The 26,778-nt window shown below is 39.8% G+C and overlaps 2 protein-coding genes across 4 annotated transcripts; one reads left to right on the top strand and one right to left on the bottom strand.

Annotated features, from left to right (window-relative positions):
• Positions 1–1,780: 1,780 nt before the first annotated feature.
• On the bottom strand, positions 1,781–10,045 carry LOC308111546 (arrestin domain-containing protein 3-like). Of its 3 annotated transcripts, none has more exons than XR_013935449.1 (7): positions 8,273–8,664; positions 8,121–8,190; positions 7,437–7,584; positions 7,174–7,276; positions 6,807–7,072; positions 4,088–6,334; positions 1,781–2,132 (listed from the first exon to the last, which is right to left on the bottom strand). XR_013935449.1 is itself a non-coding variant. In XM_080466504.1 (7 exons), exons 1-6 carry the CDS (start codon positions 8,529–8,531, stop codon positions 6,242–6,244), a joined length of 939 nt encoding a protein of 312 aa, XP_080322630.1. In that variant the 5' UTR covers positions 8,532–8,667; the 3' UTR covers positions 2,598–4,052; positions 6,216–6,241. The 3 variants fall into 3 exon arrangements, 2 of the variants coding, with proteins under 2 accessions (XP_080322630.1, XP_080322631.1); XM_080466504.1 differs by lacking the exon at positions 1,781–2,132 and adding an exon at positions 2,598–4,052 and having other exon boundaries at positions 6,216–6,334; positions 8,273–8,667; XM_080466505.1 differs by lacking the exon at positions 1,781–2,132 and adding an exon at positions 9,934–10,045 and having other exon boundaries at positions 5,262–6,334; positions 8,273–8,487.
• Positions 10,046–10,463: 418 nt separating this feature from the next.
• On the top strand, positions 10,464–24,453 carry LOC308111610 (uncharacterized protein; the record flags this gene model as incomplete). The annotated part of the gene is made up of 15 exons (XM_080466572.1): positions 10,464–10,719; positions 11,655–11,715; positions 11,828–11,978; positions 12,086–12,182; positions 12,537–12,793; positions 12,890–13,136; positions 16,888–17,144; positions 17,231–17,306; positions 18,345–18,623; positions 18,837–18,881; positions 19,645–19,705; positions 21,052–21,202; positions 21,828–21,924; positions 21,999–22,255; positions 23,850–24,453. The coding sequence occupies 15 exons, from the start codon at positions 10,464–10,466 to the stop codon at positions 24,111–24,113; spliced, it is 2,556 nt and encodes an 851-aa protein (XP_080322698.1). The 3' UTR covers positions 24,114–24,453.
• Between the last annotated feature and the right edge of the window lie 2,325 nt (positions 24,454–26,778).

Genomic DNA, 26,778 nt, shown 5'->3' with positions numbered 1-26,778 from the left:
AAATTAACATTTCACTGTAATGACAATGAAGTTGTATGTAATCTAATATGCATAACAGAAAAAATACAGTGCGTATTATACATGCATAGTAGACAACATGTTACCATTGGGTATTTTCTGAGGAAAAAAATATTTTTAGTGTTATTTTAAGAATGTAAATTGGGTGACATGTTATCTTATAAATTAAAGGCTATTCAATTTCTTCTATAAGCGCCAACTGGGGGGGGGGGGGGGGGGGGGGGGGGGGGGGCATATTAAATCCCACCTTGTGTGCCACAGTGGGGAGAACCAGCTCTGTATTTAACTAATGTAATATGTCAGAATGGAGCTTACAGTATATCCTGAGTGTATGGATGACTTGCACTTTAAAGGTAGTCTGCGTGTGTGGACACTATATTATGTCATTTGTCTGCCGAGAAACCTGAATATGTTACAACAAAATCACATTAAAGGGAAATTGTTTCAAAACTCCAATGAGGACTCTGTTTTCTTTAACTTTGTCTTTCTTTTCTTTGGGTACTCCAATTCCTCCCACAATCCCGAAAACATGAATTTAACAACTATCCATACTGTTTCTACTTGTAAAACGATCAGAATATTTAATTGTTGCCTCTTAATTCTCCATATATGTGATCCTATGTCTCAGTGTTATCTACGCCGTCTCTACTTTGCTTCTTGACCTGTTTTGGCAGAACTCGGCTTCAGCCTCATGTGTCCCCAGTCTAAATGAGGAGGTGGAGAAGATATGTGATGGATTTCATGCCTCCCATGAAAAGACGTGAGAAAATATTTTGCTGAACTGTTCCTTTTTCCAATTTCCAATTGTACTTAACTAATTTTCACCACTAGATGGCAATAAAGTGATGCTCACCATGTGATCTAGACGTAAACACGGACTCTTAAGTTCCCATACCTAACCTCATTACAGACTTGAACGTCATTTACTTTAATTCTTCTTACATTCAGTGTTCACAGCAGCTCAATACTTAATAAAAAAAAAATCAGAATCATATAGAATAATAGAAGTTGAATATTGTGAATTATTAAATTATACAATAATAATTTACAATAAAAACACAACATAAAATAAATAACTGAAAGACAAAAGGGAAGAATACACATATTTGGGTGATTCTCACGAAATTGCATTTAGTCATGTCTGTAAGGATTTGATAAGACTAAACTACGAAAACGATCTTACTTTTAATGTCTGAGTACCCTCTATGTGATATTTACTGATATTTCAAAAATAAATAAACATTTCTTGTTTACGCATAGATTTTGATTTGGTTCTTTTCCAACAAAAAATCACTGACTTGTACCACTGAATGTCACGAGTGTATTGTCCTCTTGTTAATGACTCAGCCCCGAGAATCTTAGAAAATGAAGAACAAAAATGTCCCCTCAAACAGGGAAACATTTCCAAGTCAAAGTGAAAGATAAGCTCAACACGAGCTCGGGCTGCATGTTTTGCCTTGGATGCTGCTGCCTCCCAAGGGTAAAAAAGCAAACTGCAATGGATCTGCAACCAGCCATTTTCAACAGTATTTTGTCCGATTCAGGATTGTGGAGGGCGGAGTCCAATCCCAGCTGACTTTGGGTGAAGGCAGGGTACACCCTGGGCACAGACGTTCACACCTGTGAGCAAATTAGAGTTCCATATAAAGCCACACGCCCACGCACACACACACACACACCATCCCTAATGTCACATATTCTGAGAACAGACAATCAAAAGAAAGTAGAGGGGAAAGTAGTCAAAGAAAACAGAGTCCTCATTGGAGTTTTGAAACAATTTCCCTTTAATGTGATTTTGTTGTAACATATTCAGGTTTCTCGGCAGACAAATGACATAATATAGTGTCCACACACGCAGACTACCTTTAAAGTGCAAGTCATCCATACACTCAGGATATACTGTAAGCTCCATTCTGACATATTACATTAGTTAAATACAGAGCTGGTTCTCCCCACTGTGGCACACAAGGTGGGATTTAATATGCCCCCCCCCAGTTGGCGCTTATAGAAGAAATTGAATAGCCTTTAATTTATAAGATAACATGTCACCCAATTTACATTCTTAAAATAACACAAAACATCAATATAAAAATATTTTCTTCCTAAAAAAATACCTAATGGTGTTGGGGTTTATGGTTGGTTATTAGCATATAATTACTGTAAGTAATAGATTACTAAAAGTAATAAATCACTGGAAGTAATTTATGAAAAATTGAAATTATTAATGGAAGTAAATGGTCATTTACTCATGAACAACTCCTAAAGTAATTGAATAATTACTTTAAAACAAAAAAAATGAAACATTATCAAAAAATAATTAAAAAATTTTTTTTAATAATTTGCATAAATTTCTTATTTATGTATTAATAATAAATCGGGGCACCACCAGATAAACTGGAAATAGCTAATACCAAAATATCAGTCTCGGTTGTAAAAAGTTTATTTAATTTAGTTAATATTTCTGCATAAAATATAACAATCTTAAATAGAATGGAAGGTGTGAGATCCGAGCACAGACTGTTACAAACCAGTGAATTGTCAACAATAAATACACAATAATCACCAAGAAGCGTACAATTCAGCTAACAGGCGTTTATTAATAAAAAATGTATTAATTCATAAATAATTCTGAAATCATCTCATAAATCAACACATTCAAATAGCAAACGACATCTAACACGGAGATCTAATCTATTAAACAGCAAACACTATGTACAAAGAGTGAGTGAGTGAGTGAGTGAGTGAGTGAGTGAGTGAGTGAGTGAGTGAGTGACGAGGGGGTGTAATGACCTCGAACGTCCACCAGGTGGAGGCAGACGTCGGCGGGTCAATGCGGTGACTGTGACGACCACTAGGGGCGTGCGGCGGCGCGCAGAGGGAGAGCGCAATAACCTGATGTGTCCACCCGGTGGATGTCAAGAGGGATTGCGATGACCCACGCGACCACTAGGGGCGTTTGACTCGCTCTTTCTGGGGACGCGGCGGTTGCTTAGCGGCCAGATAAACAAGACGTCCGTCGAGCGCGCGTGTGCGAGGGCGGTCTCGGAGCGAGTTAGTCTACCAAGGGCGTAACGAACGGGCGGTTCCGTTGGCCCGGTTCTGAGCCCTAAGTGGAGGTCGGGACCTGCAGTCAGGGCTCTTGTGATCACGGCAGATCTGCCCTGCAGCAGCTGACATGCAGTAGTGTGTGACCTTATCTCGATCTGATAAGGGGGGCGCGTTGCTGCGGGTTAGTGAAAGAGGGGGAGAGATGAGAGAGAATGAAGACAAGAGAAAGACAGAGAATTCTGTGAGGCTCGGTTCTGAACCCTGGTTCCTCCACACAGAGCTCCCAGTAGGCCTGGAGCTCACTCGGACCTCTGGTTCTGAGGTGGAAAACCAGAGTCCGGGACTTGGTTGGTGCGCGTGAACGCGCCTACACAAACATATGAGATACTGCGGCCTTCTGAGCGGCACAGGGAAACATATTGCATTTTAGAACAGAATATCATTCTAACTATTCTCTGCCCAGACAAAAGCTCTCACCCTCCTTGGTTTGGACAGCACCGTCCGTGATGCTGTTGGTTCTGGGAGGCTGTGGTAACTGGTTGTTACCGGGTCTTAATCCAGCGTCCTGAGTTCAGAGGCCTGGCTCCAGCTGCAGGAGTGCAACTGAGAGGATGATCTTGGGAGGAGACGACACTGGCTCTGGTCTCCAGAATCTCCCAAAACAGGAAAAATAGCGGAAAACAGAAGATGTAATCCAAACTGGGTCCTGCTCGTCCAGCGGGCTGGTGTTGGTTCTGTCTCTTTGTTTCTGCTTGGTGCTCTCTAATACCATCCTGATGAGGGAAAGATGTTTCTCCCTCCATGGTCGGATTGAACAGCCGAGAGTGTTGTTAGAAAGTGAGTCTCACCAACTTGGGTTTGGACCCCTGTGGTGTGTTCGGGTCGGATTCTAGCATCCTCATTGGCCACTTCCGGGGTCTGGCTCGCTCCCCTGCTGTTTTATGGCCTATCCATTGTCGCTGGTGTTTTCCTTTCGGGGGAGAAACCTGGAGAAACAGTTCACTGGAGCTCTGGCCCCTACAATGGTAACATGTTGTCTACTATGCATGTATAATACGCACTGTATTTTTTCTGTTATGCATATTAGATTACATACAACTTCATTGTCATTACAGTGAAATGTTAATTTGCAGATGCAAAAAACCGGTAAACTAGAGTTTAATATGTGCGGGAATGCTAAGTTATGGAGTATTAATAATAGGAATAATGTGTACTTTAACACTGATGTAAAGTTAACAATCAACACGCTTTAGACAATATGAACTGTAACACAATGAACAACTGGGGTTAACAATGTGACATATAACAGGGTTAAAACAGAGCAGTGTTTGATTGACTCTTAAAAGGAGGAAAAGTTGGCTCGTCAAACGTAGAGGAAACAAAACAAAGTGCAGATTGGGCCAATATAGAACCTATAGAGTGGATTTCATCTTTACCAATGATCTATAACAGTAAAGACCCCTCCACTTATTAGTAACATCATTTGCAGTAATATTAATTGGGCATTGCTTTACATTTGAATCAATGAGATGTTTTCCATTTTAAGAGTTAAAAGTAATAATTAGTTTCAATGTAATTATATTGTAGCAGCGGCTGTGGGATGTCGGTGACTCTCCTATGCGCTGTGTAATGCGTTAGCGTTGAAGTAAAATAAATCTCGATTCTGAGTCCCACACAAGGCTCAATGATCCATTGATTGCACGCTGTTGGCCATTCTGAAGGTGAATCATCTCTGGGTTTGTGATGCTCCCTGAAAGCCACGGCGCCCTGAGCATGCGCCTGGATTACGCAATGGGCCAGTTGACTCTGACTGAACATATCAAAGATGTTTATAATGTCAAAGAAGGAAACTGGGATAATGTAACATCACATTACAGTCACATAATCATCATAAATCTTTAAAGAAAAATCTGTAAAAATAAAAAACTGAGGTGTAGAGCTGCGTTCAGTTGTTTTCAACTCAACGACGCCACCATCAGAGAAAAGTGAATATTAACTTGAGTGCTCTCTTTAAGCCAGTGCCAGCAGAACAAAGGAGAGGTAACCTTCCTCCAGGAAATTAGGCTGATGGTGTTTTCAGTGAGACATAATTAGGCTGGAAGATTCAATTAATGTTATGTTTGCAGCATTTCCGCTGCCGAAGAGAACAAAGGGGTAGTTTGTGTCGCACACTGAATTCACTCGGCTGAACAATTAGATCATGGTTTACTTTACTTACACAAATGATTCTTGAATTCAACACACCGTATTTTAAAGGCAAAAATAGTATCTTCAATAAGGCATGAATGCAGAATCATGGCAGTATATTACATCTTTTCATCTTCTGCATACGTTTCTACTCATTAAATGAGGAAAACTCCACCGTTTTAGTTTGATCATTAAAAAAAAGTGCATATATTTTTTGGTAGAATCAGGATATGATGGCTTGAGGCAACTTTACGAAGCAGGGAGTCCAGTATCAGTGTGTCACATGCACAAATAAACGGTGATACTTTACTATGCTTATTATATGACTTCCCGTAATGGAAGCTCATATAATGGCAGTATGGTTCTTATAAGGCAGCGTCAACATAATATTCAGTCTTTGGTTTAAATTGTACATAGAGAAGAACCGCCAGCTGTTTCAACAAAGCACATTTGTACATAACCAACAGATCTGATTATGTCTCATATTGCACAATAACAACTCCTTTAGACACTGTCAACACAAAGTTATCATCACATAACTGGTCCCACTCTGTACGACATTAAAGTGGAATATTCACGTATTCAGGCACTAGTAGAACCCAGCAACAACATGGACGCCCATGTTAGTGTACAGCTGCACAGTGGAAGGCGTTAGTTGTTACCAACAGGCAGTTTTCACCGCTGCATTTAGGCCACGGGGTAAAAATGAAGCAAGGCAGGTCTGCAGCATAACAGTGGTAGTGAAACGCCTGAGAGCAGGCAAAACCTCCAGTAAAACACAAGATAAATAGAGACGCGTCTCGGATGAAGATAGTCAGAATGAGGAAACTTTCAATATAAAATCTGCATTCAGATGTAAACATTTAAGGGTCAAAGTCAAAGCAGAGCCTCAGTTAGAAACACTAGATACATAAAGAGATATGAAGAAATACTACGGGGCTCATCCAGTGGTGAGTTTGTACCTCCAAATTCAAAATGTCGTCTTCCGTTAAAAAGGGAGACGAGCTTCAACGGGAGTATCACACAGGACGATTGGGAACAGCACCATGACATCAGTGCAAGGCTTCACACAGAGGCTCACCTACCGAAAACACAAGAAGACCAGATTTACAGAAACAAAGTTCATCAGTGTTAAGAATATAATAATAGTAATAATAAAGAGTAAACCTTTCAATTAACTTTAGTAACTTCAACATTTCTTCTCGTTTCAGAATAAAATCATGAAGTTTAAGAGAAGTAGAATATACATTACTGAGATATATGTTGAATTTGGAGAATTTTAACAATGCAAGAGACTATATTACTATAGACTATTATTAAGGTATAATTTGTGCAATACGTGAGATTTTACTTCACTTCTATATATAAAGTGACATATCATCGGGGCGTTTTATTTCTTCTGCCTTGAGAAAACAGAAATGTAAAAAGTGTGACTGTGTTGAAAATCTTTCAATAAAAGAACCTGGAGTTTACATTTCAAAGTGCCCGATAGAGGGGTGAGGAGTCTGAACACTCGGCTGAGCCTCAACAGCTTTGTGTTAATCTGCACCGACCTGGATGAGATATTCCACTTCGAGGATGTTGCAGTTTGTGATGCTCAGTGTTGCAGAGGAGGGGATTGTGATCATGATCTCAGCATGTTGGTCAGAGGTGTGAGCTGTGACGGGGTCTCCAATCAGCGATGTCAACTCTTTGAAAACCATCCTCCTGGAGGATCTGCTGAGTGTAAAATAAGTCTGTTTCTGCTGCAGCTTCAGCTTTGGAGTTGCTGTTTTAGTTGAACTGTTGCTAAAATCACAGATTACTTTTACAGTTTCACCTGGTGGAGGAAAGGAAACGCCGTCAAGCCATTGTAGGTTAAGCAAATATCCCAACCGTAAACACTGTACTTATATTATTATACAGACAGAAGGAAACTACCAGGGATGAATGCTTTCTTCTCCGTCCTTGCTGCAACCCTGACCTCGCCAGAAGAACACCACAGGTTGCATGTTGTCACTCTGTTCGAGCCTGAAAGCGGGGCCTGCAGGCAACACCAGAAGAGATCAATCAGGAGAGAAAATACATCTGAGCAATTAGTGCCACCGCAACTGATCCACCGACCTCATGAATATTTCAAATCACCTCAGTTCCCATCAAGGAGAATAACTGGGAAAAAGGAAAGATAATTGATTTTCACTTACTGGCAGATCTGGATGATTGGTATCAATGTGGCCTGTGAAGTTCAAGTCGGTCTTAAATGTTTTGGCCATGTGCCAGGGTCTTTTGATGCTCACTGTCACAGTGTACTCGATGTGTCCGTGAGGCCCTTCAAAAGTTGATGGAAAGTCTCTGCATTGTTTCACAAACATTATAAACACAAAACACACAGAAAATCAGAGGGAGACTCAAGATGCTTGAATATAAAACAAACTCTTTCTGTTAGTATGCAAAAAATAAAGTAATAACACACTAGAAAACAGACGTGATTCCCCTCTACAATCTAATAACATGCTTGTTAGTTTAGCTGGTGTGAGTGTGTGTTGACTAATTCACAAATAAATGTAAAATGAATCACTTAATACCCAGCGACCACAGGGTAGACGTTTGCAGCACAAAAGTTAAAGGAGAAATTATTAAAAAAACTACTTAATCAACAAACCGCTTCGCCTATAAAATCATGCATGTAGGAACTGCAGATGCTGGTGTAAATTAGGGGCGAGAGAAAGAACAGAACTCCAATCATGATAAATCCACATATTAAGTCTGGCATATTAACACTTGACATCACATGTTCACCAGAAAGTCGTTCTTTTTGCAGCCTGGTTAGAAGAAATAACTAAAAGCAGAAAGATGACAGGAGGAGGTGAAGCAGATCTCGTACACACCCTTGTGGGATGTGAATTGTGAAGGGGTACACGTGTGTGCCAGGCGGAAGTCTGAGTGTCTCGAGTACAGCTGCAGAGGAAAAACCAAACAAACTGCAGTCAGATGTCAGTGAACGCAGCTCAGTTTGAAGAGGAGTGGAGGAGCTGCAGACCTCCGTCGGGCTGCAGGAGGACGGTTTTCAGGTCGAAGAAGGTCAGCCTGGCGCTGTGACTCCTCCGGTTCTTCCCTGATCCGGTGGACCAGTGGACCCTCACTCCTCCAGTCAGCGCCATCGTGATGGAGCTCAGCTTCGTCTCCTTCGTCAGGTCGAAGGAGATGCGTCCCGTTAACACGTCTCCGCTGGATACCGTGTTCCTCTCGTTCAGCCTGTTGAAGTTGAAGTTGAAATTCTGGAACGTTGACTCGAACATTGTTGAGAGTGGGAAGGAAAAAAAGTGGAAGCACGTAAAGTCCAGAAGGTTATTCTGAAAACAGTTTATGTCGTTAAAAGTAGGAAAGCAATGCAGGGTGACATCCGTTTACAATAAAAGGCTTAGAGCTCAGACTGCGCATGCGCACAATCCTCCGGCGGACCAACCCAGCTGAGGTGGAGCCACGCGGACCAACACCCTCACGAGCTGCCCTCAGTATCCGGTCAGCTCTCTCCCCTTGTTTGTCATGTGGGTTACTGGCAGACAGGATGCGGGGGGTGGGGGGCAACATGTAGTCACATTAATTCACACAAACATTATCAGGGATGCAAAGATTTTCTGGGAAAAAGAAATTATGTGCAAACAGTTTAGTGCTGATCATGGACATGGTACAGATAGATAGATAGATAGACAGACAGACAGACATGGGTATTCTTTAAATTCTCTCTCTGTTATTTTTTTTCTTGGTGTATTTTAGGACCAGCTTAATATAGGTTGGGGGTGAGTGAGGCCCTTCTTTCAGTGTGTGGTGGTTACTGTATTCGCTCATAAAACACTGCACCCTCATTAACCCTTTAACATCCACTCAGAGACTATGACAGGAATCATAAATGTCGGACACCTTTAATGATTTTCTGAGAAAACAGCTTTTGCTTCTTTGAAATTGAAACTAAAATTGCTTCTTTTACACAGTTTTTCTCAAGAGTTTTCAAGTTTTTCAGATATTCTGAAAGGGTTTATAAACGTAGACTATTTCAGAATGAGCACATACCTCTTTGCACTAACATAACATGATATTTTACTGTTATATTCATGGTTGTAGGCCACCTGAGTGTAAATTCGTCTCAATGTGGCCCCTGAACTAAAATGGATTTTGCACACCTGCTCTACACCAAACTACAGGAAGTAGACCTCAAAGAGAATTGTGCTTCACAGATTACTCAGATTGGAGCTCATTGGACTGCATGCTTTCAAAATACATGCTAGGATTTGATATTTCACCTGAGAATGCATGTGATATTGCAATGTTTGCAGAGGAATTACAATAATACCAGGTGAAATTGTTGTTAAAATGACTTCCCTTACAACCACCAGTAAAACCAATGATTTGTTGATCTTTGCACTTTGGATCTTGGGCGCAGCCGACAGCAAAGGTGGCTGCATCTGTGGTTTGTAGGCAGACTGTGCTTCATACTCGACTCAGGTTCTCACAGTGCAATGCATTTAGGTGCCTGATAAAGTGTCACTCAGTAAGTAAGCAAGTCAGTGATGTAGGGCACAGAAACAAAGATCCTCTCATAGACGAGACCCGTTCTCCATGTAAAGTTTGCATGTTCTTTTAGTACATTTTTTTCTCTCCAGTCCAAAGATAAAATAAATTTGATTGGTAACTTTAACTCACCACAGGTGTGTGTTCTGTGTCCTTGTTTGTTTGTCTTATCTCGTAATGAGCAGGCGACCTTGTCTCCCAATCACTCTCAGTACACTGCAGCTCTTCCACCCTCACTCTGCTTGAAGCAGGTAGAAAAGATGAATAACTGGGCGTTTTTTTAATGTACCTCTCACCGACCTGGTCACATGCACAGTTCGCCAAATCAGGTGGACTCTTGTGCTTGTCTGTATGTTTTCATCATCCCATAATACTTGAATCGTGGTGTTTTTCACTGGCTCCTCACATCCATTTGAGAGCCAGCAGTATTGTCGATACTGCTGCAAGTAACTATGACTATGGCAATAAAGCAATATTTCTTATTAGTTGAATCAGTGGTTCAACAAGCTGTTCACTCCCACTATGTTAAAGACTTCATAGTAGAAAAAAAAAAAGACTTCATAGTTACTGTATGGTGCAACCACACCTCCAGATAAAACCTCAGTCCTCTTTATCTTTACTGATTCTTTTTCCACTTACAGCATTGTGCGGAAGACTTCACGATGTCAAGTAGTGTTAAGAGCATTTCAGTGGGTTATAATCCCATCAACGAACGCAATATTTTTGCAAGTGGGGATTATGTTCACGGGAAAGTTACATTAGAGTTGTCTAAAGAGTGCCAAATACAATCACTCTGCATAAAGATGAAAGGAAAAGCGAATGTCAAGTGGACTGAAAACCATGGAAAAAACTCCGTGACGTACTACAGCAAAGAAAAGTACTTCAGCATCAAACAATTTCTCATCCAGGAAGGACAAGGTAAACAATCCGATTGATTTCATTTCTTCATATATCATATTGCATGCTATGCACATAGTATGTGGTTGTTGATTTTTTTTCTTCCTTTTTAATCATAATTTTGAAAAATACTGTATATCTACTTTGTTCAGTGCTGTGACACAGAACATAAAGGATTTATTCTGTGACATTTATTAATTAAATCTAATTACTCCTTCAAAAAGGAACTAAAATCCAACATTTCTTCCTGTGGCGGCAAAAATTGAGACGCTCTCCTTTCAGGAAGTGTTTGGCTTCATAGTTTAGTACGACCCAAACCCCATGTTCGCAAGCACATGATGCCTCAAACCCTCTAAGTGCATTATCTCACCTGATTCATTTTGTTATGTAAACTTTGTTATGTCCAATAATGTGAAGAGCCTTTCACTGGCCTATGATCACATAAACAAAAGCAGCACTTTCCCACGATTATCTTTGATTATCTGTCTAAAGACGGCCAACTACAAACAAAAAACTAAAAGAACTCAGCAAAAAGTTCTTCATTATCAAACATCCTTTGAGTGGGTCCAAGTGAGACGTCTGGTTTATTTCCCTTAAACCATGATTTATGCTTTACTGTGGCGACTGTGTTTCATTTGTTTCGTTTTATTTCAATTATCACCTCTCATACAACATAGCAGCATAATGGTCATCGAAACTCATCCTTTGATGCCCTTCAAATAAGTTATTTAAGCTATATGAATTTCTCTGTTTAGGTTTTTATTTTTGTTGCTTTGAGTTGAAGCAGCATTCCGATAAACTCCATTATTAGTCTTTAAAGCTATTTCCATCTACAGTTCATTTTCAAAATTTTTCACATTAACACTGAAAAACACAGAAAAAATGTGGTTAATTGCAACCTTTAAACCTTTAACCAACTGCAGCCAAAGTAAGCCACTCCATTTATTGCTTTACAGGCAATGACACAGTGAGGCAGGGCAGCCATGTCTACCCATTTTCCTTTCAGATCCCAGTACAGTGAGTTGTCTAAAATCATTATCTTTAATTAACATTTACTATATTTTTCATCATTGGCTTTAAGAATGATGGCAGATTTTTTAGGGGGGCATTGTATTGTTTTTTCCTTCAGACAGTTGCCGTCCTCCTTCAGAGGCTCGTATGGAAAGATCTTGTACACACTGGAAGCAAGTCTGAGCAGGTCAATGAGGCTCGACAGCAAAGCTAAGGCAGAGTTCACCGTCATCAACCAATTAAACTTGAACAGTGATCCAATGCTGATGGTACGTTCACAAATCACATAAAAACAGAGAAATTCAAGGTACCTGCAGGCTTTTGTAAATCCTTTGGATTTACCCTGTGTGTGACCGAGTTGTTACTCTGCTGTCAGACTCCACAACAAAACACCATCGAAAAGAAGAAGAAGTTCTTCAACTCGGGAGCAATAGGCATGGATGCCAATATTGAACGAACAGGTTTCTATCAAGGTAACTTTATGTATCATTCACTCTTATATCAATTGTTTTTTGATTGTGTTGAATTATATACGTGGGGTACATGATTACAACAGCGGATTTAGTCATAATAAATAAATAAATAAATGGCAGCAGTTCCATTGGTGCATGATTGCACGTGTGAATGCAACTGAGATTGTGTGCTGAGCCCACCCATGCACTAAAAAGCAATATCGAAACATAGTCCATTTGCTATGACTTGCTAATACCAAATCATAAAATGGGTTTAATCTCCAAGGCAGATGTGATTTGCAGACTTTAGCTTTGTCACGATGTCATCCACGTCTTAAGAAGTTGAAAATATGATTGTCGTGTTCTGTTTTCCAGGGGAAGGCATAAAGATTGTGGCTTCCATTCAAAACAAAACCACTCGGGATGTAACACTCAAGTACTGTTTGTACGCAAAGCACAGCTTCTTTGCAAAAAGCAAGAGAAAGCTTTACACCAAAGAAATCCTGAAAGAGGTGGGCAAACCTATCCCACCCTCTGCAGGTCAAACCATCAGCAAGATCATCACCATCCCTCCTGACACCGGCGTCTCTATCCTGAACTGCAACATCCTGAAAGTAGAGTACAGGCTTAAGGTGGGTGTCAGTTTTCCCAGCCGTATTTGTCTGTGTCTCTCTGGCAACAGGACTGCATGCCAACAACAATAATCAACAACTACGTGTCTATCGCAGGTCTACCTGGATGTCAAATATGCTTCAGATCCAGAGATCAAGTTCCCCATAGTCGTCCTGCCGGCACTGGCGGAAACATGTGGAGAACCATCAGCCCCTCCTGCCTATGGATTTGAACCATTACCAAACTTTACCCAGTTTGGAGGGGCCAGCTTCTTCCAAGAACCCCCTGCCTACACCCCTTATGCTCCCCAACACCACCCTTCCTCACTCACCCAGTCCTACGGGATATACCCCCCTTTGACCAGTTTGGATAAAAAGTCCTAGAAGGTCAAGCGAAGGGCCTCTAATCTCGAGATTATTCTTTTCCACTTGAAACTGATTTGATTATGTTGTGCAAGTGTTTTTTTTTCAGAGGATTGTGTTTTATTATGGGACGTACAAGTTTACAAGTGTAAAGAAATGTGTGTTTTTAGGGGCAACAAAGCAGCGAGTCACTGTCAGGAAAAATGAACTCAATCTTGGAAAAAAAAAAAAGAAGCCATGTACTGTATGTGACATTGGAAATCTGTTGGAAAGTGTGGAATTGACTAAAATGACATTGTAGTTTACAGCTTCCAATAGTTACATATAAAAATATCACAAGATGAATTTAAATCTAAACACCACATGGTACTAGTGTCTTGTACAAATGTGATTTTCATCAGAAGAGTGACATCTTCTCCTATTGTTTTAACGGTTAGTTTAAAAAAAAAAAAAAAAAAAAAGCTAGAAGTGACCAAATATCACCCCTTATGGGAAATGGCACCATATATCCATATATGGGGTGGGTGGGGGGTAGGGGAATATTATTCTTGCCAGATTTCTAAACATCAACTGACAGCAACTTCCCCCAACATGATCTTGCTCCATTTATCGTCGGGGTCCCCCACAAGGGGGCAACAAAAGCTTTAAGGGAATGATCAGCTGACGGTGTGACAGACATGATGATGACATGTTGAAATGTTGTTCTACAAGAGTTTCTACCGTGGGAGAAAATATCTCGAGTGCCAATGTAGTCCTATTCTTCACGCAAGACGAATTACTGATTCAACATCTCTACTAACCTTTCTTGGGGGGAGTTTGTAGACATAATTCACGAGCACATGCGGCGGCAGCTCGATCATTAACTCGTCGATGACAGGAATCACAATTAAACATGTAGTTTTCAGACAGAGAGTAAAACGTTTCAAACTTTTACTGAGGGTGACGTTTGACTAAAACACTGAACTTCATTTAAAAACCTTCAGAAGTTGGTGAATATGCTTTCAGTTGAAGTTCATGCAGATTTAATCATTTCGCTGTGATGCTAAAAAGTCAAATTGAAAAAAAAATTGTGACCCACTTTTAGGAATGTAAGGAGAATAAAATACAGACTTTTGAGTTCAATTGCAATCAGTGGAAATGAAAAGTAGCCATAAAAATCAACACAAGCAAACAGATAAGTGAAATATTTACTAAAGTACAATGATGAACTTTGAAAACTTGCCACCTCAGGCAGATGTCTTGATTTGTATTACAAATGCAGCCTCTTTCTTAGATTGTTATACTTGTTCAGTAAAATTGGCAGAAGTAGATCAGGATGTCGTTTTTTTGTGTACTCACAATACAAGCGTGCTAATTCACTGAACTGCACTGTTTTACTGCTTCCCTGATTCATGCAATAAATCAATGTTTACAACGTTTGGAAATGGAAGTTCTTTGTGTAAAGTGCATCACACTGTTTACCTCCTGGAGACACAATAAAAGCAAAAATTCTAACAAAGAACCACGTGTCTATCTTCTCGTAGGAACTCAGCCCATCATATATAGATCCTTTGTCGTTCTCATCGCAGCAGATTCTTGACTCAGGCAACATGCAGTTTGACACAGTTGGCCACCTGATTTCAAATACGATCAGGAGCTTTTCTGTGGGATATGATCGCTTAAACAAAAACAATATTTTCACCAGTGGTGATCCGATTAGTGGGAAAATTACATTGGAGGTGATAAAAGACTGCAAAATACAATCGCTCTGCATAAAACTCAAAGGAAACGCCGAGGTCGGCTGGACCGAAGGTTTTGGTGAAGAAATATTCCAGAGCAGAGAAAAGTATTTCAGTATCTTGCAATTTATCATTCAGGACAATCAAGGTAAGTTATGTGATTTTATTTCTTGGTTATGGAAGGCTGGAAAGGGTTTTTCTTGCACTCCTGTTTTGTTTTCATTGGCAATTTCTATTTCTATTTAATGTGCTCTCAGATGTTATTGGCTGGTTCTACTGAAATGGTACTAATTGTTTATATTCCTCGATTTTCAGTAAATAAAACCCTTTATCAGAGATTAAACAATGTATTTGTACTGACGACCTTGAAATGAACCGTTAAAACCTACTTGAATATGTTTTGTTTCTAATTTTATATCATGAAAGAAGAGCCAGATTAAGTTAAGAAAACTGCTTGATGGGATGTTTATGGGATCTTATAAATCGCAAGTAAAAGCTATTTCTGTTTTTCTCAGTTGGAGCGTTTATTATGACTTAATTTATATTCTGATTTACTAACTATATATATATATTTTTTTAAAACACTGATTAAATTACCATTGACAAAAGGTTTTGCTGGTTTTCAGACAATAATGTTATTACGGAGGGTGTCCATGTTTATCCATTCACCTTTCAAATCCCAACGCAGTGAGTTGTCTTTAAAAATGTGACAAGATGAACATTTATCATATAGGAGTGTGTCTTAACCTTGACAAAAAAGTACTTCAGTTGTTTCTTCTGTTGTTGCATTCATACAGACAGCTGCCGTCCTCCTTCTGTAGTAAATGTGGCAGCATCCAGTATACACTGGAAGCCAACCTGAGCAGGCCGAAGAGACTAACCAGCAAAGCCAGAGCAAGGTTCACCTTTATTCATAAGACAGACTTGAACAGTGATCCAGTGTTGATGGTACGTCTGCTACACACAGTACATCTGAGGAGACACAAACACACACACACACACACACACACACACACACACACACACACACACTTATACATACAATGTTTGCCATTGCTGCTGTGTTAACTAACACTTCCTTGTCAGGCTCCACAGCACAGCATCATTGATAGGAAGATGAAGCTCTTTAATTCAGGAACAGTAGGCATGGATGTGAAAATTCAACGGACAGGCTTCCACCAAGGTAACCTTGAATCATCTGTGTTGTAACTCCATCAAGTAATTAAGTTAAAAGAGGCCGCAGCCACATGTCTGCTGTTCTTAATCCTACAGTCTGAAGGTCGCCACTGAGGTTTCAGGGTCAAATATCTTGACCCCAAACTGCTTTGGTTGTGATCAAACAAGTAGGAGCAGCCGGAATCTTAATGCGTTCTATTCTCAGAGAGTCTTAACAAAGCCTTAAAACCATATTCTGGCATTTAATAGTTAAAAGAAACTTTTCCTTTGAGAACACTTGAGGGTAGGTGCGAATGTCATTTGAAGACTTAAAGTGGATTTTCACCACTTCGGCAGTCTGTTGAGGCACTTTTACACTGTTGGCCATGTTCAAACAATCACAAAACCAATAGTGATGGCTGCATGCAAATTTCTCAATCTCCACTGGAAGCCCTTTGGGGTTAATTGTTTTGCCCAATGACACTCTAACTCATGAGCAAGGTGAGAAGGGCAATTGATCCGCCAACCTTGGGATTTTAAGATGACTCATTCAGCCAGTTAAATCACAGTCGCTCCATTATGCCACATAACTGGCTTGGTTTGTATTGATTAATTAAAAAAAATAGGTCCAAAACTGGAATCTCCTTCATCGTCACACTCAGGGAGGTTTGCTTCCACAACCTAACCTGCTGAGGAACCACACTATAAAAAAAACCAAAAGAATCAATGTGGAGCTACAATGCAGCTGCATGTATACTGCAGACTTAAGCGTTCTTTAATTGATAAGAGCATTATAAATGTTTGTTTGCTACTTGAGATTATTGCTATCACTCATTAATGGTGACAAATTGGTTACATAAGTGTTGTTCTGTTTTCCAGGGGAAGGCATCCAGGTCGTGGCCTCCTTTCAAAACAAATCCTCCCGTGATGTCAAACCCAAGTACTGTTTGTACAGCAAACACAGCTTTTTTGCAGCGGGCAAGAGGAAGGTGGAAACAGATGAAATCCTGAAAGAGGTGGGAGAAGTCATCCCACCTTCCACGGGCCAGACGGTCACCAGGACCTTCACTATCCCTCCTGACACCAGTGCGTCCATCTTGAACTGCGACATCCTCAGAGTAGAGTACAGACTCAAGGTGTGTATTTATATATGAGCTTCCGACTGTCTGTCGGCTAAAAAGAAAACATGTTCATCATAATGATTGCTGTTTCTCCATCACAGGTATATCTGGATGTGAAATATGCTTTTGACCCAGAGATGACCTTCCCCATCGTCATCCTGCCGGTGCGAGCGCTATGTGAGGAAGTGAGGTCTGTGAATCCTACCTGCGAAGCTGAAGAAGACTCAAACTGTGTCACACAGACTCCACCAGCAGAATCTGAGACATAAGGGACTCACCATAGAGTGAAAAAGAAAACCCTCACTCAAGCTGTTTAAAAAGATCCTTCTGCTGGGAGCTTAAAAATTGCTTTATAATCATTTTATTGTCACTGCCAGAAATAGGGAAACAGTGAACCGTGTTCTCTGCTGTAATTTATCAGATGAAGAAGGATTTGTGGAAATGATTTTTGATTTTTTTTTTGTTTAGCAAGCGTGGTGTATAGTTTCTTCTTGTCTGCAATTTCTTTAAATGATGAACGATTAATCAAACAGCTCCTGTAGCACATTGAAGATGTGATTAGCTTGCAATATGTGTGTTAAGATAATGTCACAAAAGGTACGGACACAGCTTTTTGTTTTCTTTAAATAAATCCTTTATAAACCCTTTCCTCCAGAGTCTGTGAGAAATATGTGATTTCTGCTCTTACAAAATTAAACTAATCATATTTTATCAAATCTTTTCTCCACAATTACGCACATGGGCAGCCGCTTTGGGCACCCTTAGGGGCTGTTAGGGGTCAAGGGTCTTGCTGACGGAGCCACAGGGGTGACTTGTCCACTGTGGGATTCAAACCTTCGAGCTTCCGATCCCAAGTCCTAGTCTCGAGCTGCTAAGCCACCACTACCCCAATATTCTAACCTCTGATCTATAAATATTCTAACTTTTACATTACTTCATTACTTTTATAGTAGAAGGATATAGTCCATTTAAATACAACCTGCAGGACGGAAACACACACACACACACACACACACACACACACACACACACACACACACACACACACACACACACACACACACACACACACACACACACACACACACACAACCCGGACATCGAATACATGGAGTGAAGTAATGAATCCCAGGCTGGGGCACACCCTCTGCGCATGCGCAGTGCCCAGGTTGCCTCTTTGGGTCCAGCACGTTTTCCTGGCTTTTCGCTACTGAGCCTGTTGTTGTTCGATCATGTCGACCACGGTGAAAAGGCTTGAAGTGACTTACAACTCCATCAATCAGAGCGACACTTTCACCAATGGCGACGTCATCTCTGGCCAGGTCACGCTGGAAGTGGTGAAGGAATGTCAAATTGAATCTCTGTCAATTAAATTCAAGGGAAAAGCAGAGGTTATGTGGACGGAGAGGTACGGCCAAACTACTGTAGTGTACCACTCCAAAGACAAGTACTTCAGTATGAAGCATTACTTCGTCCAGGACGAGAAAAAAAAAGGTAAAGCTGCTTCTTTTAACTTGTTATTACTTTAGATTTTTTAACTCTTTAACTCTTCTAACCTCTAAATTCTGATTTACATCAACTGTACACGGGCAATAGGTTATTCTAGAATGAAGGCTTGATAGATTTCCTGATAATTATGTTTTGTCTTTTTCAAAGTTTGTTGCTCTTGATTTGATCCGTTTTCTTTTCTTTTTTTCTTCCCTTTAGCGGAGAATGAAGAAATTCTCCCGTTGAGCCAGAATTTACAAACATGTGAGTATTTCACAAGTCTAGTGAGATTCACTTGTATCACTATACAACACTAGTCCACTTTAACATAATGACAAACTCGGTTTATTTAAGGGGCTTTGGAACAAAAAACACTTTCCTTAATGGCTTATACATAATGACAACTCCACCCCCCCCCCCACCCCCCCACCCCTCTTTGTGATAATCTTTCATTTATTGATCAAATCTTTCTGACTCCTCATTGACCACATCTCCTTGTTCTGATGGATGCTGCCTTGCAGGCTGCGTGATTTCTGCATCTTCCACTGTACACATGTTCACACTAGTTTAATTCTATCAACAAAAAGATAACTACCTTTTACTGCAACCTTCTGTTTGTTAACCCTTTCTGCAACATGGCTGTTTGACGCCGCAGTCTTAAGATTCTGCATTGTCATTATATTTTAGTCAGTATTAACTGAAGAGGGTTGCGCATTTCTCAGCTCACAACTCTACGTCGTCTTGATCGCGTTACCATGATATAAAGCCTTAGTGATCTCGATGCTCAGGCACTTGTGAAACAAGCAATAGTCAAACCTCACGTGTGGATTTTCCCTCATGTGTCAAGAAGCCTGAAGGAGAGTTTTTACTCCACTTCGTGTATTTTTATTCTCTTGTTACGCAGCATGTAATGCACAACGTCTGCACCATATATTCTTAGAGTGAGTCATTGGAAGCACATGTTGAACTTTGCTTTGGGTTTTTTTATCTTTATTGACATGTTTACTTGATCTCGTGGCTCTTTCAGACAGCAATGTTGTTGCCCCGGGATGCCATGTCTATCCATTCACCTTTCAAGTGCCTCTCAAGTAAGAGACTGTTGCTCTATTATTGTTTTTGAATGAAGAGATTGTTTAGTTTGTCATGATATATGCTCAGACCAAGGCGGCAATGCAACTACACTGTTTCACACTTTAACGCGTTTGCTGGTACTCATCCTGCTTTAAAGGTGCAATAGGAAGTTTGCAATAGGAAAATGTGAAGGAGCAGCAGTAACGGTGCCTTACGAAATTAACGTTTACAAACTATCCCGAGTCTGTGCCTCCTTCACTTGCCAAGATTTAAAATGTTTCTTTAAGACACGATCGATAATTTGGTATCATTTTAAAGGTTATTTACTTATTTTCTTATGTCCTTGATTTTACAGTATAACCTTAAATCTAGATTTAAAAACCTTATTTCAAGATTTCTTACCAAAGTTTAAATTTACTTGACTCATGGACAAATAATTAAATGATTTTTAAGTAATTTTCTTCTCAAATTTAATGTTTATATCTTATATTTAGGCAACTTTTTTTTTTGCAGTTTTCAAATACCAATTTGCACCACTCAGAAGATGCAGTTAGCCATTTTAGTATAACATGGCTGAGTGGACTGCCTCCGTTTAGATTTGACCTTACACATAACAGTAATGCCAAATAAAGCAAAAAGACAGATTCCATGCAACAGTGACTCACTGTGCACAAGTGGCTTTTCATAAATCTCACTTATTGTAGGAAGGACAACCTGGAATCATCCATGTGGCATGAAAAGCAATGTGACTGCCAGAGGCTGCTCACACCTGCACATGGAGTACATTCCATGGAAGAGTAGGCGTTTTTATAATGGCTGGATGTGTGTAGGGGGTGACCAAAATGAACTTTTTATTAGGAGGCTCAGTTTCCACAGACACAGTGGCAAACAGGCAAGATGTTGCCCTGATACCGCTTGAATGAGAGTGAAATTCATCAGGCGTCTGAATGCATCTTGCAGAACAATGTCAGGGTCTAGAAGGCCGATGATGCACAAAGATCTTTGACACTGAAGTAACTTTGCAATAGAAATGTGTCTCAGTGAGTCAGGACAGTCGGGCCTGCAACCCTTTACATTACAGCTGAGACATTACAGCTGAGTGAAGTCTGTAAGGAAAACTTCACTCTGCTTTTCTTTTTCTTTTTCTTTTTTTTTACTTGGAGAGCAAGTCGTCTTTGTGGTGTTACCTTGAACTTATTGGGCTTGTCTAAGCGTGTAACTAAGATGAAGGTAGTTCATTTTGATCACGTTCAAATAAATACCTTTTAGAAAAGTAAAAACTGGGTGTTCTTATCAAATGTTAATGGATCCCTCATTAATTGTTATTCACTCTGTTTTCTCTGACAATCTGCTTTTGCTTCAGGGAGATGCCGTGCTCCTTCAAAAGCTCTGTTGGTAAAATCGTGTACCTGCTGGAAGCCAACCTGAGCAGATCAATGAGGTTGAGCAAGAAAAGTTCAACCAAGATCAACTTCGTGTCCCAAGCGAACCCAGCCACTCTCCCAGAGATAATGGTATGCAGAGGCTCGCTACTTCGTTCTAGTCATTCCTGAGGGGGGGTTGGGGAAAGCTTGGGTTGGCGGTTCAACCCTGGTCTTGTTTATTGCATGCCTGGATTTATACTGTGTTCACATTGTGCATGTCTATCCTGCAGAAATACTGGTTTGAAAAATGCCCCAAAAAAAGTAGTTTTAATGGCAAAACTCTTGACAATATTTTGTGTCGAGGTAGTATCTATTTTCACCTTGCACCTGTTGAAGTACTTCAAATAACACAGTGTAGCCCTGAGCCTCATACACGAGCCTGGCTCAGGCCAAATCTGGAATTGAAATGAAAAATTCTGCTTTGCTGTCATTTGGTGGCTTTAATTACGCGATTGTACATAGGAAGGGAGCCTGAAGTGAAGATCTGGCCACAAACTGTGTTGCCAAGCAGAAGTAACGCGTTACCCGTCAAATTATGTCACCTCATAGTTTAAAAAAAAAAGTTTTTTACTGAGGTCAAAGGTGAGGGCATATGCGTAAATTCTGGGACACAGATTGCCGTGTTCAAGTTGGACATTTAGCCTCTGTGTTAACCCGTCTCTTGACAATGACAATGGTTTTTTTTTTTCACTGATGGGCATCTCGTCTTTTTCAGGCACCACAGCACGAGTCCAAGGATAAAAAAATGAAATTTTTCAACTCAGGAACTGTGGCCATGGATGTGAGTCTGGAAAAAACGGGTTTTCGCCAAGGTGAGAGCGCCCAACAGATTATTGACACTTAGAATGCCGACGTTTCTTTGTGACATTTCTGCTTTGTGCTGAAGGTGAGGGAATCACCGTTTTGGCCCACATCGACAACAGTTCAAATCGGAGTATTAAGCCAAAGTACTGCATATACAGAAAGCACAGCTTCTTCGCAAACAAGAATAGAAAGGTTGATACGAAAGACCTCCTGAAGGAGGTGGGCGAGCCCATCCCCCCTTCCACCTCAACCAAAGTGACAAGGGCCGTCAACATCCCCCATGACCTGGAGCCGTCCATCCACAACTGCAGCAACATCAAGGTGGAGCACCGACTCAGGGTAAGCAGGGCACGGGCATTTGTGGGACTTGTTGTCACATCTTCACTGAGAAAGGCTTCAATTTTTCTTGTAGCCACCTTTGATCGGCTCGTGCCCATTTTGGTAGTGGAATCTTTATATGTGAAAATGTGTTGCAAAAGGTTCGAGGATATCTTGAAATCAGATCTCTGGGTTCGCAAGTTCAGTAGCACAATGTTCTCGGCTTTGTATTCTGTGTCTGTGAACACAACTGTTAGTCAATGGTTGGCCGGTGCCTTTCATCACACCGTTTTCTCTTCGTGTTTGCGGTAAGATCATGTGGGTTATGCACGCAAAATAAAAGCACCTGCGGCGTTAAACTGCGGCAAAGCCTGCACTTTTCCACTTGAATTTTATTGACATATTGCCAAATACAAGGATCATGTCAAGACACTTTTTACAGCGAAAAAAAACCCAATGACTTGTCACTTTTAACAGATGCTGTAGTTAAAAAAAAAAAAAAAAAAAGGTATGTTGTAAAAACCTACTTGCCTGAAAAGAAGAAATCCAAATACTGATGAACAAACTAAAAGCATAATGAACTAGCCAGCCTAAGTCACACGCTCTCTATTCAGCGTCTTGATATTCCAGCAAAGGGGAAGTGCTCAATAACACAGATAAAGATCAATTTTGAACAATATTTTAGAGAAATAGGCCTTTTGTATACATAGAGAAAGGCTTAGATCTTTAAGTTCAGCTCATGAATAATGAGAGCAAAATGGGAGCGGGCTTCTTCACCTTCTGCAAAAAAAAGGTGTGTGTGGGGGGGGGCAATTGTCTCGGTTCATGAACTAAATGCAATGTTGAGGATCTCATGGAGCTGAAGGAAGATGCGACACGACAAGAAACAGACAGAGTGCATGAGGCTCAGAGTGGGGCTCTCCAGTAATTTCTTATTACTTTTAGTTCTGGGACTGAAAAGAAGATGAGTTGTAAATAGATGCTCCTCCACCTCCTCCACCCGTTTCTGGAGGAATATGTTAGATAATGAGTACGGGTGGTTGTTTCAGTCAGGCTGAGATTTTCTTTCCCCTGTAACCACGTTTCAGCGAGTGTAAATAAATCTAAATCGTGATCAGTTATCAAATCACTTACCTATAAAGATTTTGATGAAAGAGATTGGATATTTAAAAATCCACAATTGGTTGTTGTTGGTTTTTCTTTTGCTGCAGAGGCGGATTTGATTTCAGTTAAATTGATCAGATTAACTCCTCTCCTGTGGAATTCAGCTTGTTAAATAAAATGGTCTGGGATCAGACCGTCTATACAGTATAAATACATATTTGGTAGTTGGGGGGTGACAGACGCTACGGAGCAGCAGAGAAACTCCTGGAATAAGATCATTTGAGCTTGCAGTGCCAATGTAAAACCAAGTTGTTGTTTTTTTTTTTATCATTTCAGCAAAGCAACATGTCGTTGATATCCTGAAGATGAATGACAAAAACATTGTTTGGCTTATAAATGATTATTGGAAAAATGAGTGAAGAAACACCTGCTAAGTGCGACTTCCAACCTCATTGGTCAACTGTGTCGGGATCAGCTTCTCATTAGACAATATAACACCTGTTTTCCACAGGTCTACCTGGATGTCAAATTTGCTTCAGACCCAGAGATCAAATTTCCCATAATCATCCTGCCGGCCTCTGAGGTTTCTGCCGCGGCGCCACCTGCTGCTGCAGCTGGCGGCTTTGGATTTGAACCCTTTGGGAGCCCGTACCCTCAGCCGTTTGGTGTCGCGTCGCCACAGCCACCAGCAGCAAACCAGTTCTCAGACGCTCCTCCTTCCTACGATTCATGCGGCGTGTACCCTGCCCCGAGTGACTTTGGTAAGAAGTCATAGTGGCGGTTCCGAGAAGATCCTTTGGCATTTCAAACCAAATCAGCGAAGAAATAGGAAACATTATTGTATCGTGTTATTGTTACACATGTTCTGTTTAAAATATGTAAGTGAACAAAGTGATGCTTTAAACTGGACCTGATGTTAGTGACTGCTACCTGTGTCCTTTTTGTTTCATGCATTGAGATTTATGTTACAAATATTTTCACATAGAAAAAGGAAAAAGATAATGAGTGCAACACAAGTGCCTCAACTGATGAAAGTAGTTGGATTTTAACTGGGTTGTTGTATGAAAACCTGGAATTTTTATGACTTTCAAATAAAAAGTTTTGTGTTTGCAATGAAATACGTATCAGCAGATTCTTCAAACTGTTTTCAGGGAAATATGTGGATGTTTAAGCAGCAATACAGGTACATCTGAACATAAAGAAATAACTCGAAGGGAAATTATATTTTCCTAATAAGGTCACTCTCATATATATATTGTAGAGACTTATTGCTCATTTTCCTAAATATATGTTTTGTTACATTGTCTTTTATATTTTAGATAGCTTTTTAGTAATAAAATCATAAACAGTGCTTTCAAATATCATAAACAGTGCTTTCAAATATTATATATATATATAAAATGTTTGTCTTTTCTTGGTTGTACAGTGCTTGAAATCCTATGAATCATATCAAGGATGTTAAATAAAACGATTTAGAAATTGTTTAAGATGAGTATCTATGTTTGCTCCTTGGTTCTGGCATTTATATCGTCATTGTTTTTGTTCTTTGAACCTTTCCATATGTCTTAACGGGTTAACTAGGTGTAATACAGGTACATCTGAACATAAAGAAATACCTCGAAGGGAAATTATATTTTCCTAATAAGGTCACTCTCATATATATATTGTAGAGACTTATTGCTCATTTTCCTAAATATATGTTTTGTTACATTGTCTTTTATATTTTAAATAGCTTTTTAGTAATAAAATCATAAACAGTGCTTTCAAATATTATATATATATATATATATATATATATATAAAATGTTTGTCTTTTCTTGGTTGTACAGTGCTTGAAATCCTATAAATCATATCAAGGATGTTAAATAAAACGATTTAGAAATTGTTTAAGATGAGTATCTATGTTTGCTCCTTGGTTCTGGCATTTATATCGTCATTGTTTTTGTTCTTTGAACCTTTCCATATGTCTTAACGGGTTAACTAGGTGGGAAATAAATGTCTCACCAGAAAGGTTAGTGTTAAACGTGACACCTGACTCATTTGTGACATTTTCCAGTAACTTGAATCGGGCATGTCAGGTGTTGTGGCTGGCTGAGTGAGTTCACCATGTGATAGTCAATTCCCCTCCAACACTGAGACAGGTGAGGCCCACTGAGGTGAGTCACTCCTCCACCAGTGTCTCCAAATGATGTGTTAATTGGGCTGGAAACAAAAACTCTCAGTGAGTGGATTGGTTTAAGAAACATGGACTGGTTTTCACAGCATTTTGTTGCCTTTTATAAGATCTTCCAGATAAAACAATAACAGTTAATGGATATGGAAATAAGAGAATTTGCTTCATTTGCCACCATGACCGTGGTTAATGAAGTGTTACTCTGAAATAGTATTTATTGGTCACTGTAGCGTTTTTTGGCTCATTAAAGCGCAATCTTTAAACCATTCAAGGAATATATTTAAAAGTTACAAAATAACGAACACAAGCAAATAGAGAGATTAGGTAACAGGAGGCAAATGGCATTCTATATTTGTTTTCAGATTCAAACATTCCATTGATAATGAAGCGTTGTTTCTGTTGGAATTATGTTGTATTATATAGAATTCTTAAGTATAATTGTATTAAGAAATACATTTTTGTGGTTGTTTCAAGTTTATGAAGCAAGGAGAGTTGGTTGGCTGTTAAAAAAAAAAGAAAATTCCCCTGTGCACATGTTGAAAAGCTTGCCAGTAAATCGTTTTCAGTTGTTCAATTGCTCATTCCTTCCTCTTGAACTCTTGCTTCAGGTTTTTCTGATCCTGTTTCCGAGCTGTTACAAACATTGACCAGCAGTTTATGTACAAACACTTCCTATTAGGGAATAACTTCAGGTCTCACAGTACGAAATATCATGAAGTAAAATCAACAGTAAACTTCTGTTAAATTGCTCCAGTCAGGTCAGTATTACGAGAAGTGCTGTTCCTCTTTTAGAGTCATTGTGATGTTTATTGACCTCGTAGGGGATTTTAAATTACTGATGTATGTCTTGTTTGCATTTTGTTGTTTCATATTGTTATTAGAAATATATTTATAAGCAAAAACTTTATTCTTCCCGCCAAAAAACTTCAGTCTTTCAGTGTTTCACACAACTCTTTCACGCCATACTAAGATTTATCCAAACTACTGTCGCCATCTGCTGGCTACAAGCAGTATTACCACATCATGTAATGTATTTGCTCAGTTATTTCTTTGTTGTGAAAATACCTCTTTGCAATAAATCGAATTCATCAAATTCTTTAAAGCCTGTTTATTTAACATTCAAACGTTGCCACTTTTAATGCCAGTCAGCTTTTCTTTGCCAAGGGCGTGACAATTATTTAACTAAATGGCAGATATTAACCTTTTTCAACCAGACTGTGGATGAACTCCATCCTCCGAGATAGTGACATGTCCTTCCACGGAGTGG

Source organism: Lipophrys pholis (assembly GCF_963383615.2).
Source record: "Lipophrys pholis genome assembly, chromosome: 7".
In the NCBI taxonomy this organism is placed as follows: domain Eukaryota; kingdom Metazoa; phylum Chordata; class Actinopteri; order Blenniiformes; family Blenniidae; genus Lipophrys; species Lipophrys pholis.
Note: the sequence above shows the minus strand (reverse complement) of the source record. Positions and strands in the feature narration are given on the sequence as shown.